This window comes from Sus scrofa, chromosome 18 (assembly GCF_000003025.6).
Source record: "Sus scrofa isolate TJ Tabasco breed Duroc chromosome 18, Sscrofa11.1, whole genome shotgun sequence".
NCBI classification, from domain to species: domain Eukaryota; kingdom Metazoa; phylum Chordata; class Mammalia; order Artiodactyla; family Suidae; genus Sus; species Sus scrofa.
Window position 1 is genome coordinate 2,560,173 of NC_010460.4, and position 15,445 is coordinate 2,575,617.

At 58.3% G+C, this 15,445-nt stretch overlaps 1 protein-coding gene across 1 annotated transcript in view; it reads right to left on the minus strand.

The window, feature by feature from the left end:
• Window positions 4,818-15,445, minus strand: part of RBM33 (RNA binding motif protein 33) — a 111,215-nt gene continuing 100,587 nt past the window's right edge. Inside the window, 2 exon segments of the mRNA XM_021079037.1 lie at window positions 4,818-10,700; window positions 10,980-11,068. Of these exon segments, the coding sequence (XP_020934696.1) occupies window positions 10,652-10,700; window positions 10,980-11,068 (138 nt within the window). The 3' untranslated portion in view covers window positions 4,818-10,651.

Consider the following 15,445-nt stretch of genomic DNA (forward strand, 5'->3'; position numbering starts at 1 on the left):
GAATTCCCCTTCTCCAGCCCCCTGGGAGGCTTCAGGCTTCCCTTTCTGAGCCTTGCAACCAAAGGCAGCAAACCAATGTCTTTGAAAGGAGCCTCAGGCCCTAGGTCCCTGGGTCTGTCACCCTGCTGGTCCAAGTCATCGGACTCCTCCAGCCAGGCCTGGAAAGCAGGGACCAGGGCAGGGATGTGGGGGTGGGGGGTGGGGGGTGGGGAGCTGACCCTTGCTGTTTCAGAAAGGGCCTGGGTGTGTTCACAGCCACACGGGAGACCGAAGTGGAGCTGGACCTGCCCGCTGCCCCCAAGATGCATCACCATTATTTGGCCGTTATTTGGCGGCACACATGGGGACACAGTCATCCCCTGTGGCCAGGTCTCACAGAGTCTAGCGCCCCATCACTGCCAGCTTCCATGGACGCACTCCAGCCGGTCCAGCAAGAACAGCAGGCTGTCAGCACCACCCGGAAGGTGCCCGCCCCTCCCAAGGATGCAGGCCACTCCGCTTCCTAATAGGATCTCCAGGCAGCCACCTGTCCCCTCGCTGCGGCCCTGGCAGCAGAGGCACCAGGTGCAGAAGACGGCTGGCAGCAGAGGGGTGGGCTGGGGCCGGACGGGTCCGGCTGGCATCCTGCGCCTGGTTCAGCCTCCTCCTCTCTCTGGGAAACTGGCCCAGGATCCAGCACCACTGGAGGGCGGCCGGGCTGAAGGAGAAACTCCCGAGTGGAGTCCGCGCGCCCTCTGGTGGTCACGGCGGGAAAGTCAGGCCTTCCTCCCAGACGCCTGGACCACCCGGGCTGATGAACACACACCATCAATGGTTCCTTTCAGAAGAGAGCAGTTAGTCCTCAGAAAGGAGAGATGTGGCCGTCCCATTAGAGTGGCAGGGCCGTCCCCTCCTGGGGGAGTCACGGCACGCAGCCCCGGCCCTGTCCTGCACGCCCTCCCCACCCTCCACGGCCCCAAGTTGAAGCCCAGACCGCCTGGGTCGGCGCTTTGCAGGATAAGCGGCCGATAAAGGAAACAAGAAAAATGACTGTGGGGAAGCCTGCAGCCGGGAGCATGGGGCTGGAGAGTGGAAAGACGCCGTCCACCACTGGACCGCGGCCCCACTTCCCTCCCCCTGACCTGGGGCCGAGGGTCCCAGGGCTGGAGGACCCTGGTCCAGGCCCAGCTGCAGCCAGTTCAGAGCTGAGGCCGGCCAGGGGGGCGGCTCCTCGGACCCTCCTCCTGAGGGCTGGAGGGAGAACAAAAAGGGGCAGTGAGGCAGCCGGCCTTTGAGGAGCACTGCCCTCCCCCAGGAAAGAAGCATGGTCACCCGGAGTCACAGGTCAGGTCAGTGCAGCCCTGGGGTGGGGTCACCCGGTCAGAGGTCAAGTCAGGTGCAGCCTTGGGGGTGGTTCTCAGCCACCGAGCCTGGTGCAGTGGGCACCTCCACACCCCAGCACAGGATGGGGTGTAAGCACCTTTTTATCTATTTTTAATTTTTTAATTTTTATTATTTTTTTGTCTTTTTGTCTTTTTACTAGGGCCGCACCTGCGGCATATGGAGATTCCCAGGCTAGGAGTCTCATTGCAGCTACAGCAGCCGGCCTACACCACAGCCACAACAACGCAGGATCTGAGCCGGGTCTGCAACCTACACCACAGCTCACAGCAACACTGGATCCTTAACCCACAGAGCGAGGCCAGGGATCGAACCTGCATGGTTCCTAGTCGGATTCGTTTCTGTTGTGCCGTGACGGGAACTCCTGTTCCTGTGAGCATCTTTCTAGAGACAGATCTGCTCCGTTTTCTGTACTTTCCTAGTTGATTTAAGGAGCACACGTTGGTTGTGGCGAGTGAGCTGAGTTTTTATTCAGGAGCTAAGATCCTGCCCTGCAGCCAGGCCTGCTGCAGTTGATGGCCAGGCCACCCTCTGCCCTGCGGGCCCTCACTCCCTGGCCGAGATGCCCACGGCCGCTGTCACTTGGGGCAGGACAGGAGCCCAGCCCCATTGCATCTCCTCCCAGGTCTGCGATGGAAAATGACCCTGCAGGGCCCCCACGCTGGCCCCTCCTCGGGGTCCCCGGATGCCTGCTGTGGCCACCGCTGTCTCCCCAGCCTCCTGGAGCTACTTACAGGCAGTGCTCCAATGTCAATCCCCGAGACTAGGTGTTCAGTCCAAAAAGAGCCTTTCTAGGTCAAGGAAATGAGTTTAAAAATACTTTGCTGCCATTTGCCAGGCGAAGGGCCGCAGCTTCCCCAGCCTGAGCCTCTGCCAGGTGGGCCTTCGGACCTCAGACCGTGCCTCCCCGAGCCCTGGGGACACACCTGGGCCCACGCTCCCCACAGGTGGGGCAGGGGCGGTCCTCCTTCTCGCTGTGACCTCTGGTCCCCAGGTTCACTAAAGACCCCCCAGGGCCAAGGCAGGGAGAGGCAGGGCCTGCTGCTTCCCCTTGTAGCCCTGAAAGGTGCGACCGGGGGAGGGGGGTGACCCCAAGGGGGAGGCTGTGACCCTGGGGGGGGGTGACCCTGGGGGAGGGGGGGACCCAGGGGCGGGGCAGCAGAGTCCCACCACAGGTTCTTCCAAGGATGAGGGGACTCAGGCAAGCAGCCCCGAGGAAAGAGGGGTGCCCTCATCACAGAGACCCTGGCACCCAGACTGTGAGGCCCAAATCCAGTCCCTTCTCCAGGCCTGCCGGCCCAGGAGATGAGGGCTGGGGACCTGCACCCCTGCTCGGGGGAGGGAGGTGCTCCAGGCCATAAGCACCAGAGCACGGCTGCCCAAGTGGCCCTGCAGCCCCGGGCACGCCCCTCGGGCCCTCCCCATCCAGGCAGGGGCTTGGCGGGCTGCGGAATCTTCTCCAAACTTCTCCTCCCCTGCCCCCAGCCTCCACCCCAACCTCAGTCCCTTGTTGGGTACCTATGTGGGGGGCCCGGCCCACCCCGCCCATCACCCGGGCCATAGGAGACGAGGATTCTGTGTCCCCAGGACGCCCCCGGCCCACCTTCTCCATCCTCCCGCTCCCCTTCATCACCCAGGCCTGTGCGGATGCAGGCCAGGTAAGGACCTGGGAGAAGGGGTCTATGTCCCGTTTGGATCTCCCCTAAACAGGAGGGAAGGGGCCCGCCTCCTGCCCAGACAACACTGCATGTGCAACAGCAAACGCTACCATTATTTGTCTTTGGTGGAGCCTGCAGCACACAGAACTTCCTGGGCCAGGGATTCAACCCACGTCACTGGTGACCAGAGCCAGAGCAGGGACACTGCCAGTCCTTAATCCACTGAGCCACCAGGGAACTCCAGAACAATTATTTCTGAGCACAAAGCAGAAGGTTGCTGTGCTCCCCGCCTCTTAAGTCTCAGGCTGCAGACTGGTTACTTTCTGTGCTTTGCTCTCCTCGGAGCCACGCCTCGGAAGCGCTATACTCGCCCGGAGAGGCCCTTCGCGACTTGACTAGAGATACTTTCCCTCAAAATAGGGAGCCGCACTTCTGAGGACAAGTGAGGACCCCGTGGACAGCTGCAGCCTCTCCACAGAAGCGACGGGAGCACCCAAAGTGCCACCTGCGCACCTGCTGCACCCACAGCCTTCCTGGCGGGGCGGCACCAGGCCGGGAAGACCCCACCTCCTTTCCGGGAGCCCCATTCGCGTGGAAGCTCCCCGATTCCGAGGCGCCCACGCTCTGCCTGACTCTCCCAGCGTTCAAGGCCTGTCTTTGACAGAGACCCCCCATTCAACACGGAGGCCAGGTTCTAGAAAAAGAAGCTCGTACCCCCTGGGATGTGGATGAACGTGAAAGACGATCGGCGTGGCTGCAGGGGCGATTTTCGGGTTCTGATGTAGGTTTAACCAGGCCGTGACATCAGATCTGAGAAGCCCACCAGACACACCGACCTGCGACACCTCACTTCCTTCTCAACCTGCGGTCCCCCACCCGCCTCGCTTCCTGCCTTCCTCCGTCCTGACTCGAAACCGGACGGACGGAGGCCGCAGCGCTCTCAGCACAGGGAGAGCAGAGCTAAGATAAGGCCGACCTGCAAAGCCTCATTTGGGTCCGAGAGGCTCCTCCAAGTACCACCCTTGCTCCCGGCGCCTGCCTGCTCCCGGAGGCAGGTGTCACCAGGCCGGAAGTGAAGAGGCGGGGCTGCAGCACTGTGGCCACACCCGCCTCTGTCACGGCCAGTCCAGCCCCTTCTTCCAGGTGAGAGGGGGCGGCTCGGGAGGCGAAGGTGCGGTGCGGCCTGGGTGCCGTCCACCTGGACCCCAGGGGACTGCGGCCGGGCGGGGCCGGCAGGCCTCTGCCAGGGGCGGGAGATGGGGGGATTTCTTTTTGAATGTCTGCACAACAGACCATGATTTCGGAGCCATCTGCAGCAACATGAAAAAGGCTTAGGAAAAGTGGACACGACAGGGTGGGTGCGTGCGTCGTGCGTGTGGCTTTTCGGCCCCCCCACCCCACGAGACAGAGACAGGGAGGGCCAGGGCGGTGGGAGGCACGGCGATGGGCTCTCTCCGTGCAGCGACGATCTGTGTTGGACTACAAGCGTCCTTGAAGTCGCCCTTCCAGCAAAACCAAACACGCGGTGACACTGCGCTCGGTCGCAGTGCAGACTCCTGAGACCACGGACTCTGAGTCCAGTCACCCTCACCTCCAAAGACACCCACTATTAATCAGACACCTGCTCAAGGCCAAGTGCTGAGCAGAGGGGCGGATCTGGGGGGCCTGGGGCAACCCTGTCCCCGGAGGGAGGGTCCCTGTCTCTGGCCAGGCGGGTGAGGGGTGAAACGGACTGCACCGGAGTGCGAGAGAGAAAAGAAAAGCTACAGAACACAAGTGGAAACTGTAAGGTATTTTATTCACACATCTTCCAAGTTACAACACGGTTTAAGGCACATTTTCCAGCATGGACTCACACAAATGGTACACACAAGAATACATTGTTTCCAACTATGTCACAACTGTTCTTCACACATGTTCCTGATAAAGCGTCACAGTGATCAGAGCAACGTGAAAAACGGGGTAAGACAAGGCAGCACCACTTCCCGCAAATTGAGTGTAGTGTGTTTGGCAGAAAACATGCAGCAGACCAACCCCGAGGAAAGCAATCCGGTCCTCTCTCGCTTTCTGAACCCCCAACGCGCGCCCCCCCCAAACCGTGACAGCTCCAGACGCCGCCTCGAGCTTACGCCTAAGGTTAGCGAGCGGTAACAAGGTCAAGGCGGCCAGCACCTCCCAGGGGAAGAAGAGGTGCTACTACTAACACTGAGCTCATGCAAAAGAGGTCCTGCAAAGGAGAGGGAGAGAAACAGACAAGGGTGAGTAGCCACGGGCGCGGCGCGGCCTCTGCGAAGCCACGGGATCCTGACGCCGCTCTTGCCAACCCAAGACCTGGAGGAACAAACGTGAGTAAGACCTGTCAAAGCAAAGGTTAGGTGTGACCACGTCAGACGAAGAGCCGCCCGCGCGGAGGCGGGAGGAGAGAAGGACCCCCGGGGAAAGGCGGCGGCGGGAGGTGTGGGCCTCCCGGGGTTTGGCGGGGAGCCCCCCGGGGTGGGGGTGGGGGGGCAGCAGGACCCGCTGACGAGGCCCAGACCCGCAGCAGCAAGCAGCAGATGAGACTCGGAACCCAGCAAAGAGAACCAGCTCAAAAATGGGAGGGAAAAAAAAAAAAAAAAAAAAATCAGATTCCGGGCTGTGTCGCTGGTGAACCTGAAAACCAAACAGTGGAATTAAAGCCTGAGAGTTAACATCCTCACAGAGGAAAGACAAGTCGGGATCCCATGCCTGTGAAAAGCAAAGCTGAGTTATAAAGAGAAACGACCGCGCTCTTCGGCCCAGAGCACAAACACGTGTCGCTTTAAACATGACTCACTCGCTCTACGACAGCGCTGCAGAGGGCGCGCGATTTAAACAGCCCTTTGAAAACGCCCCTAAAAGGAAAAGAGTTTAAAAGACAATCATGCTAGAAGAAGGTCAGGAGGGCTGCTTTCTAGAGTCTACCAAATCACTAAACACAGACTACGTGAGAACCGTACACCTGCGCGTCCACTCGGTGGACAATATTAAAATGCAAGGCCGTGAGGCTTCTTTTTCAAAGGCCTGTATTTTTCCACATACCTTTCAAAATTAGTAAAACAAAACACAACGTGGAGACCTTTTTACATTCCAGTTACCTAGAAGTAAAAGGAAGAAGCAACGTCTCACAAAAAAACACCTGTCCTACCTGCCCATGTTAACTAATTATAAGATTTCCTACCAAAACGCGGCAGAGTCAAGATTATTTCTACACATTCTCTGGAAAGGGAAGGCCACGGGTGCAAAGCCGGTGACCCTTTCCCACCAGAAGGCATACCTGGGATCCAATATGAATCAGGGGCTTTTGTCTGGTTCCGGGATACAAAACCATGGGTACTTTGAATGAGGAAAATTAAACAGGTTGCAAAAAACCTTACACGAAATCCTTAGGATTTAAGAGTAAGTCAAGGCTAACTGCCTTGGGAGAGTTCATATTTATGAATGTCCAAAACAACACGTCATTCACAAGTTTTAAAAACAGTGGAAAAGGTTCAGGGAAATGCTCATTAAATACAACGAAACAGCTCAACGTTCCCTCTGATATAAACTTCCTCCACGGGGGCGCGGGGGGGTCTCCTGCTCCTATTTTGTAAATTGCTCACCCCCCGCCCCGGCTGATGCCCTCCTAGGACACTGTCACTTAAAAACCTGTAAAGAATCAACGGTACCTTCCAAGCGCCCTGCACCCCCAAAGAAAGAAAAAGGTGCGGGGGAGGGGGTGCAGCGCACAGGACAGGGCGGCTCTACCTGACCAAGGGGAGGAAGGGGAGTCGGGGGCCTCCCACTCTGCGGTCCGGCAGAGCCAGACCGGCCTCGGCCACTGGCTGGACAGGTGGGAGGCGAGCCGGCCCAAGGGCAGGGACAGGCACAGGACCCCTACCAACCTGACTGTCCCCACAGGGTCCCTGTCAGTCAATGGTCCACAAGCACACTGAGCTTACCTTCGTTTAAACAAGCAAATTTCAAAAACAAAAAAACAAACAAACAAAAAAACCAAACAGAACAAAACAAAAACCATAAGCGAAAAGAAAAACCAAAACCAAAAACCAAAACCAAAACAAACCAGAGGTGACAGGTTCTCCAAACCCAGCTGGCCTCAGGCCTCGTCCACCCTCCAAAGAGCCGGCCAGGCCTCCCCTGGGCCAAGAGCCAGGCAGTCCAGGAGCCCGAGGCGATGCCCTCCGCCAGGGCGTCCAGACACCTACCGAGAGCAGCGCGTGCCCGCCGGCCCGCCCGCTTCCCGACTGGACGGCTGGCCCTCTTACAGGCCGGCGTGTGAGCAGAGGCTGGCTGCTGACACGTGTCCCCACCCCCTCCTTCCTGCCTCTCGCCCCCCACGCCCCTCCTCCTGGCCCGTTACTCAACACACCCTCTCCCAGCCTCCAGTTTGCATAATGAAGCAACATGCTTTTAGAAAAAAAAGACCCCCTGGGTGCAGGACCGAAGCCCTGTCACAATGCAGAAACAGAACCAAGCACAAACAACTGTTTTTCCAGGACCTTTACAAATCGTGCGAAGACCCACATCGGAAACGGTGGTGATGGAGCCCTCCCCACCGCCGCCCCCCGCCCCAGCCCCAGCCCTGGGGCGCAGGGCACAGGCACCTCCTGAGGACGCCACTGGTCCACCAAGGGAAGGGGGACCTCAACATTTCCTCCGGGAAGAAGAGCCGCCGCTTCTCCTTCAGAAGGCTGGTAGTAAGGATGTAACAACGTGGCCAGACCGACAGCAATGCGAGATTAGGCTCAGGTAAAGCATCTAAGTGAACTTCTATTACAGCATCAAGTCAGAACAAGATAATGCAAAAGAAACGCAGCTCAGCTCCACACAAGCGCCTGCCGCGCTGCCTCGGTGAGAAACGCTGCTATTTCCTGGCTTCTTGAACTTGTGGACAAATAATACACAGATCAGGATAAATGTATTGACTTACTACCATCTTTATAAAAATCGAATATACACACAAACACATCAACAATTATGGAACTGTATCCATTAAACTTTGATAAGACAACACAAAAGAACTAACAAATAGCTAAGATGTTGTTGAATTGAAAGCATTTCCAATAACATTTTAATTTTCAAAGGTCCGTATTTACATAGTATGTTGAATGCTTCTGCATCTCATTTTAAATGCATGATAAATAAGAACAAAGATAATGGTTGCAACAGATCTTCCAAGAGGGTTCAGCTTACGGTGGCCGGATTTCCCGCGAGAAGCGCACCGAAAATAGAAGTAACACTACTTTCTAATTCTGCTTCTTTCCTTGTCCGGTTTCTCTCAAGGAAACTAAGCCTTTGTTCCCGGCTGGCAGGCACCGAGTGTGCCCGTGCCCAGAGCCGTGTGCACTAGGGGTGACCGTGGGGGCCTTTCTAACCGGGGCCTCACACAAAGGGCTCGGCTCGACTCCACCTGACCTACGGCCTCTCGAGAACATTCCATCCGGAAAAGCTGGCTGTGCATGCACGCAGACATCTCACACACACACACACACACACACACGCACACACGCACGCGCGCGTGTCCTAGGCTCCCACGCCAACAGCAGGCCTTCAAGGAGCCTCGAGGGCTGCCTTGAACACCGGGCCCAAACGGGATGCGTTTCTTATCACTGACTAGAGAACCGTGCGCCTAAGTGGCTACTTTTCAGAGACAACCTGCAGGTGTGTGGTTTCAAGGCCACAGCACACTCCGACGACTTCAGAAACTGCTAAACACTGGTGAGACTCACTGCGTTGCATCACCAAGTCCTGGGGCTATGACAAGCTCGGGGAAGCGGCCTGGGTCTCCCCTCGCCCAGCTTGCCATACCCCAGCTCGGAGTTTCAACGCAGCTCAGTGGGGACTGAGCCAAAGACACTGCACTCCGAACTCTGTAAACGCACCAGTACCTACGGGTGAAGACGCCCGGGCCGGGCTGGCCACACCACCACCTCCCGAGGGTCAGTCGGGGGTGGGGGTGGGGGCGTTCTGGAACACGGTGGCCAGGCCCCGCGGTGGGAGGGTTCTATCGCGTTCTATGAGCGCCTAGTGATCCTCGGAACCAACGGCTTCTAAAGAGCAGCCGCCATAACTGCCGCCACCTCCCAGACTTAGCCTTGCTCACGGGCCCCTCTGGGCTCAACACTACACAGCCTCAGGGTCTGAAATCCTCTCCTCTGCTTCCTGTAACTCAGTCTGAAAAAACAACAGAAAATGGCAACTGTGAACATAACACACAGGCGCCCGTGACGCGGGTCCCAGCTCCCACTAGAAGCCGCGACAGAGAGCACCCTGCTTCAGGGCCTTGCTGCTCCTGCCTGGGCCCGGCGGGGCCGCCAGAGGCAGGGTGTGGGCCAGACTTCCCTGCCCCTTAGTTGCAGGAAGAAAGCCGACAGGAAGTCTCAGGTATAAAAGACAGCTAAAAAATCTGCGTACGCCCAGCAGCATTGGTTCAAATAGCTCAGGCCGTTAGAATAAATCCAAGAAAATGAAACTCCATCATGAGCAGAAATACAATAAGGCACTTTTGTCAACGTTTGCAGAACGGATCTGACCACAGACGACTGCGTGGGGAGGGAGCGTCTCACCTGAGGGTGGGCAGAGCCCCCGGGGCAGGCTCCCCGCCGCCCTGACATCACACGCCGTGTGAGCGACCAGGGCCCGCGTCCCCCTGCTCTCGGGGTCCAGTGAAGGACGGTGCAGCCTCTGCTCAAAAGGCCTTCAAAAGAGGACGTTAATCACAGCAACAACAGCCAGGTTCGCAAGAATGTGACAGACGTGACAGAGCCGAGGACACCAATATGCCACTTGGGGCTGCATTTAAAAAGAGGAAATACCAAATGGGTCTGTTACACTTGGCGCTGTCCCTGCGCCTCGCCCAGGACGTGCCGCGGGGAGGGCCCCGCACGAGGGTGTGACCCCTGCTCTGCCTGGGGGCGCCCCGGAGCCCACCGGCCCTGGCCTTCCTCGGGAGAGCGGGACGGGGCGGTCCCTTTGCACCTAGGAGTACACAGTTGGCGCTTTAGACTACTTATAAGAAGCAGAATCTGCCACACAACTGGCACCGCTCCCAACCACCCTCAACCCTGCTCTCCAGGATACGCGACTGTCCGTCATAAGCCCCGCATTTTCATCTACATTTGGCAAGAGCCTTTTGAGGGCTTCCTGAGAAGACAACGCAAGTGGAGCTGGTTGAGAGGATGCTTGCCTAGCCAGCACTGAAGATAAGTGCAACCATTATCAAATGTTCTCTGCGTGGGAACACTGAGAGCGTGGGACGTCCCTGTCCTCTCCTCAATCTAAGTCACTGTAGTCGGTCACACAGTAAGGTCACGAAGAACAGTGTCTACATGCATCGTAAGCACTTGGAAAACAAAAGGAGCGGAAACTGTAGTTCTTGGTGGTGACACAGCATGTGGAGCGTCTAACACCTGCTCCGGTCGGCCCGGCCCTGAGTCCAGCTCTTCTGGAACCAACACTGGGCCGTCGGCTGCTCCGGACAACAGCCACGCAGGACTGTGGACGGAGCCTGAGCTCGCGGGGACTCTGCGCCCGCAGCCCCCGCGAGGAAATCCCACAGCACGTGCAGCGTCGCGGTCAGCCTCTCCTGCTGGAAATCACTCAACGATCAAGGCCACGTTTATGTGGGACAAGTCTATCATGTGCCTGCAGAAACGCAAACAGATGGGAGGTTACGGCAACCGTGCGCGTCCGAGAAGCAACCCACAGAAGGGCGGGCCCTGGCCAACGCCAGCTCCCCTCCACAGACACGAAGCCAACAGAGAAGGTGGCCTTGACGCCGAGGGCGACCGCCGGAGTCGCAGGGAGGGGACGTCCCCTCTCTGCACTGGTGTGTCTCCATAATGACATGCAAAGCCCAGCACGTGGTCCCAGAGACCGCCCGCCTCCCCCCTCCGCCCTGTAACACCAGGAATCCCTGGCTACCTGTGGAACTTCTGCTGAAACGCTAACGCATGGGCTGGTTCCTTGAACTTGGCTATGGCTTTCCGCTGCTGGGGGAGCATCTGTAAACTCTAGAGGAAGACAACAGAGAAATACGTTAGTGTCCTGTTGTATATGGAGTGACAGTGTATATCAGCGCCCATTCACACATCAGATTGAATACGAAACGGAGTCCAGGCCGATCCTCAGACTCTAAACAGACAAGTTCTGTCTCCCTGGCGATTTTTCTTACCTACCAATCAAGATAATCTATCCCAAAGCAACACTTCAACAGTCACTGCCCAGCAGCACTGACCTCCACCGAGCCCGGTGGTAAGCCCTCCCCTTACCCGGCCCTCAGCCGGCCACCTGCTCTGGGAGGCTCGGCGGCAGGCCCCCTCCGAGAGTTCCCTTCTGGTCGGGGGTCTTCCCGTCAGGCGATTTTCCACAGGCCCTCGCTACACTTTTAAAAAGAGCAGAACTCATCACACAGGGGGAGACCGCCCGCCGTTCAGGGCCGGGCCAATCTCCTAACTGCCACCGGGGCAAATGAGGATGTCCACACATGTCGCTGGGCAGGGTGAGGACAGCGGTGCCCATGGCAGCCGTCGGCACACGCTGGTCCCATTTTATGAGTACTAAGTGGCACCTTAAATCTTCAGGAGTTGAGACAACCATTCCTGAGGCTGCTCTCTGCAGCCCAGACCCAACAAGCCCATCAGGACGGACCCGTCCAGGGAAGGCCTCAGGCCGGACGGCGCGCACACCTGCCTCGCGTGGCCCTGAGGAGGAGGAGGGCGGCTCGTGCTTCCCCAGGGCCGGGGGCTGCAGGACCCTCGGAGAGAGGAGGGGAGGCTCGGGGGAGAGCTCGGCATTCCCAGCCCCTCTCACTTCTCCAGACCCTGGTCCTTCTCAGGCACTCTGGAGACCCACCAAGGGGGCCAGGTGGGGTCTCCTGGCCTCGGGGGCATGGCCTGAGGCGGCAGCACAGGACAGGGTGGTGGGGACCGTTTCCCGCACCCGGGCTCCCGTCAAGTGTGACAGCCAGAAAAAGTAACTCCTGGGACCACGCGACCCTGTCAAAGGGTTTATACATGTGGCTCTTCCACTTTAGAGCACGCAGAGGCTCCCGGGCCAGGGGTCAAGTCAGATCCCTAACTGCCGGCCTACACCACAGCCACAGCAACGCCAGATCCGAGCCACGTCTGTGACCTACACCACAGCCTTCATCAACGCCAGGTCCTTAACGCGCTGAGCGAGACCAGGGATCGAACCTGTGTCCTGATGGATACTAGTCGGGTTCATTACAGCTGAGCCACGACTCCCAAGTGCTCCCCATTTTAATAAACGAAACTTCAATGAGGACACATGAGTAGGAGAGATCTAAAAAAAATACCCACTTTCTAAAATCTCGCTTTTCAGTGTTTACGGAGAAGTAGGCAGTTTCATGTCTCTAGACCCCACAGCGCTGTTTACACAGACCGCCCCCCGAGGGGCAGTGGCAGAGTGTTGGGCGCCTCACCAACCGGGCCAGGCCCAGGCCCGGGCCCGCAGGCGGCACCTGGCAGCAGTGAGCCCTGGCCTCCCGGTTTCCTGAAACCAGTTTACCAGATGTAGCCTCTCTTCTCGGACTAAAAACCGGAACCAGAGGGTCTTCCTGATGCTCTCGCTTCTCACTAGGTTACTCGGACAAGTGAAGCTCAGCAACTTGGTGGTGAACTCACCCCTCCTGGCTACCCCGCCGGCACCCGGCTCTTCTGGCCCTGAAACCGCACCGGTGCTCCCGGACGGAGACCTGCCTTCTCTTCTGAGCTGCCAGCCCAGCTCACGCGGCCACTCGGGGCCTTCGTCCTGGAGGGTCTCCGGTTGTTCGGGCAGGAAACGCCTGCCCTCCTGTTTGCAGGCGAGGCCAGAGGGGACGTGGAGAAGAGCTGGCATCCCAGCCCGGGCACAGCCGGCGCACGGCGGCAGGGTGCCCCCTCGCGGCCCGCTCTCCTCGGACGTGCTTTCCCTCCTCTGCTGCGCGCGTGCGCGGCTGCAGCGCTTAAGGGCCCAGGGCGCGGGCAAGGCGCCCAACAAGCCTGCGACGGTCTCAGGCCGACTGCTGCCAGCACGGTGGCAGTCCTCACAGCAAGAATCAGAAGAACTTACCTAAACTTACTGCTCAACCAGAACAGACAAGAAAAAATGAATCTACTAGAACATCACCACCCTTAGGGCTCGGTGGGTTAAGGATCTGGCTTGGTCGCTGCTGTGGCACAAGTTCGATCCCGGCCTGGGAACTTTCTCATGCCATGGGCACAGCCAAAGAAAACAAAGCAGAACCAAATAATTATCCACATTCCTCAATTCGCAGATGGAATCTGGATTTTGAAAATGGTACACTCTTCCTTTGAGAAAAAGCACGTCTGGACGTTATCTCCTCTGGCTGATCTCACAATGAGGAAGGAGGGCCCTCTGAGGCCTCCTATCAGCGCTGCCAGCAACACGCAGACACAGGTTAAGGTGCCCTCGCCCAGGGCCCAGACGTCTCGCTTCTCAGAGCCAAGACATCTGCAGACAACTTCTGAGAGTGCCGCGCGACTCTAAGCAGTAAATAGGAGCTAAAACACTCCTGCAGGTGGCAGCTCCCTGCGTTTCTATTCCACGACCACATTCAGGACCACCTGACCCGGCTGCCACAGACACCGCGTTCACAGGAGAAGGGCTGGGACAGCCCACAACTGCGGGCAGACGGCCGTGCTGCCAAGAAGCTCGGTCTCGTCTCCCTCCTTCGAAAAGTACCTCCTCTTCCCACAAAGAAAAAGAGCATGTGTGAGCGTCCGTGCACACACGCGTATGAGCGTGTTACGGGGAGTCTGAAATAACACTGCAGTCCTGAAAAATCACTCGAACCCCCCCCCACCAAGTGCTCCCAACACCTTCAGGAATCAACCTAAAGCCAAAATGACCCTGATTCTCGTTCTTCTAAACATGCGGGAGAGTGCTCGGAGCCCCTTTCTACATCATCAGAATGCACTGTCCCAGACCCTGCCCAGGCCCGAGCAGATCCCGGGGGCAGGTGCAGGCTGGGAGCCACGGAAGCACCCGCACGAGGTGCCCCCTGTCAGGCGAGGGCCTGTGGGCCCCTGGGCAGCAGCCAGACTTCCCCATCAACCTTTTCTCTCTGGCCTTGCCGTTGCTGCTCGGAACCGCACGGGGCCCTCCCTCTGGAGGCAGAGCAGCAACGCCAGCACGCCTCCCGCACCTGCTCACGTTTACACCCATCCGCGCAGCACATGTGTCTTTGGGGACAGCAATTCTGCATTTTCCTGAACCGCGGGGCTGGGCTGCCTCGCGCCCACGGCGTAAGCGTGGCTCTCTCTGCTCTGAGGGCCTGCCTCTCCCAGGCTGCATCGGTGTCTCGTACAGACCTCCTGCAGACACACAGACACACACACCCACACACACTTCAAAGACCGCCTGTGTTACCACACGGTCCCCCTGGAATCCTTTTTTCTTTGGGGCTTATTTATAACAGTGTTTTCCGAACTTCGTGTGGAGCCTCCAATGAACAGTTTTCCCCTTTACGGTTTCAGATCCCGTGGCCAGGCCTGCATTTTCTTCAAGTTGCTGGCGTCAGCTGTAGGAAAGCCTATGTCTGACTGCACCTCGTGTTTTCCTTCCTGAACGTCCTGAACTTGAAGGTGACTGAAGGGCTTTCACTGACACCCCAGTCAGCAAGGACCAGGCGCAAGGAAAACAAAGCTTCTCATCAGTCCACCTGACCTTCACAGAGAAGGTCAGACGCTCTCACGAGACCCGACCCTACACACCTGCTCAGAGGGGCTCCCCTCTTCCCTGGGCCACCCAGGAAGCCCCCGGGATGAGGGCTTGCAAGTGCCCAGTCCCCGCCAGAACTTCAGCTCTGGGAAGCTGCCAGACTGGGTGGGTCCCAGAGGACTCCTAGGCCCCCTGCAGCCCTCCCAAGGGACCCCCACCCGCTGGCGTCGGTTGGCCCTGTTTGCCTCAACTGCAGGCCGAGGCCTTGGCGTTTCTTTCCCAGCCCCTTCCCTTCCAGGTGAGGCCAGGGAACATGAGAACCACCCTTCAGCGGGTCCTGAGAGGCGGATGGAACGCCAGACTCGCCTGCCCACAAGGCGCAGCACGCTCACACTCACGCCAGAGCCTCCTCTCAAAGCCTGGCTCCCGCTGCTGCACCCCTGCGTCCCTTCCAGAAGGAGCCCTGGGCCACTCCCTTCACTGGGGCTCGTGCGGCGAACCCGGGCGTCAGCGGTCACTGCTGCCCATGGCCAGCGCCCGCCTCTGCATTCGAGGGACAGTTACAACACGGAAACCACTCCGTGTTAGGCCGTGGCCTTTCATTTCTTTATAGGGTAACAATCCTTCTTCACAACAGCTTCAGGCAAAAGCCCACCAACAGGGCCATCAAGACCACTAAGCAAAGGGGCTCAGAAGGTGTAACTACC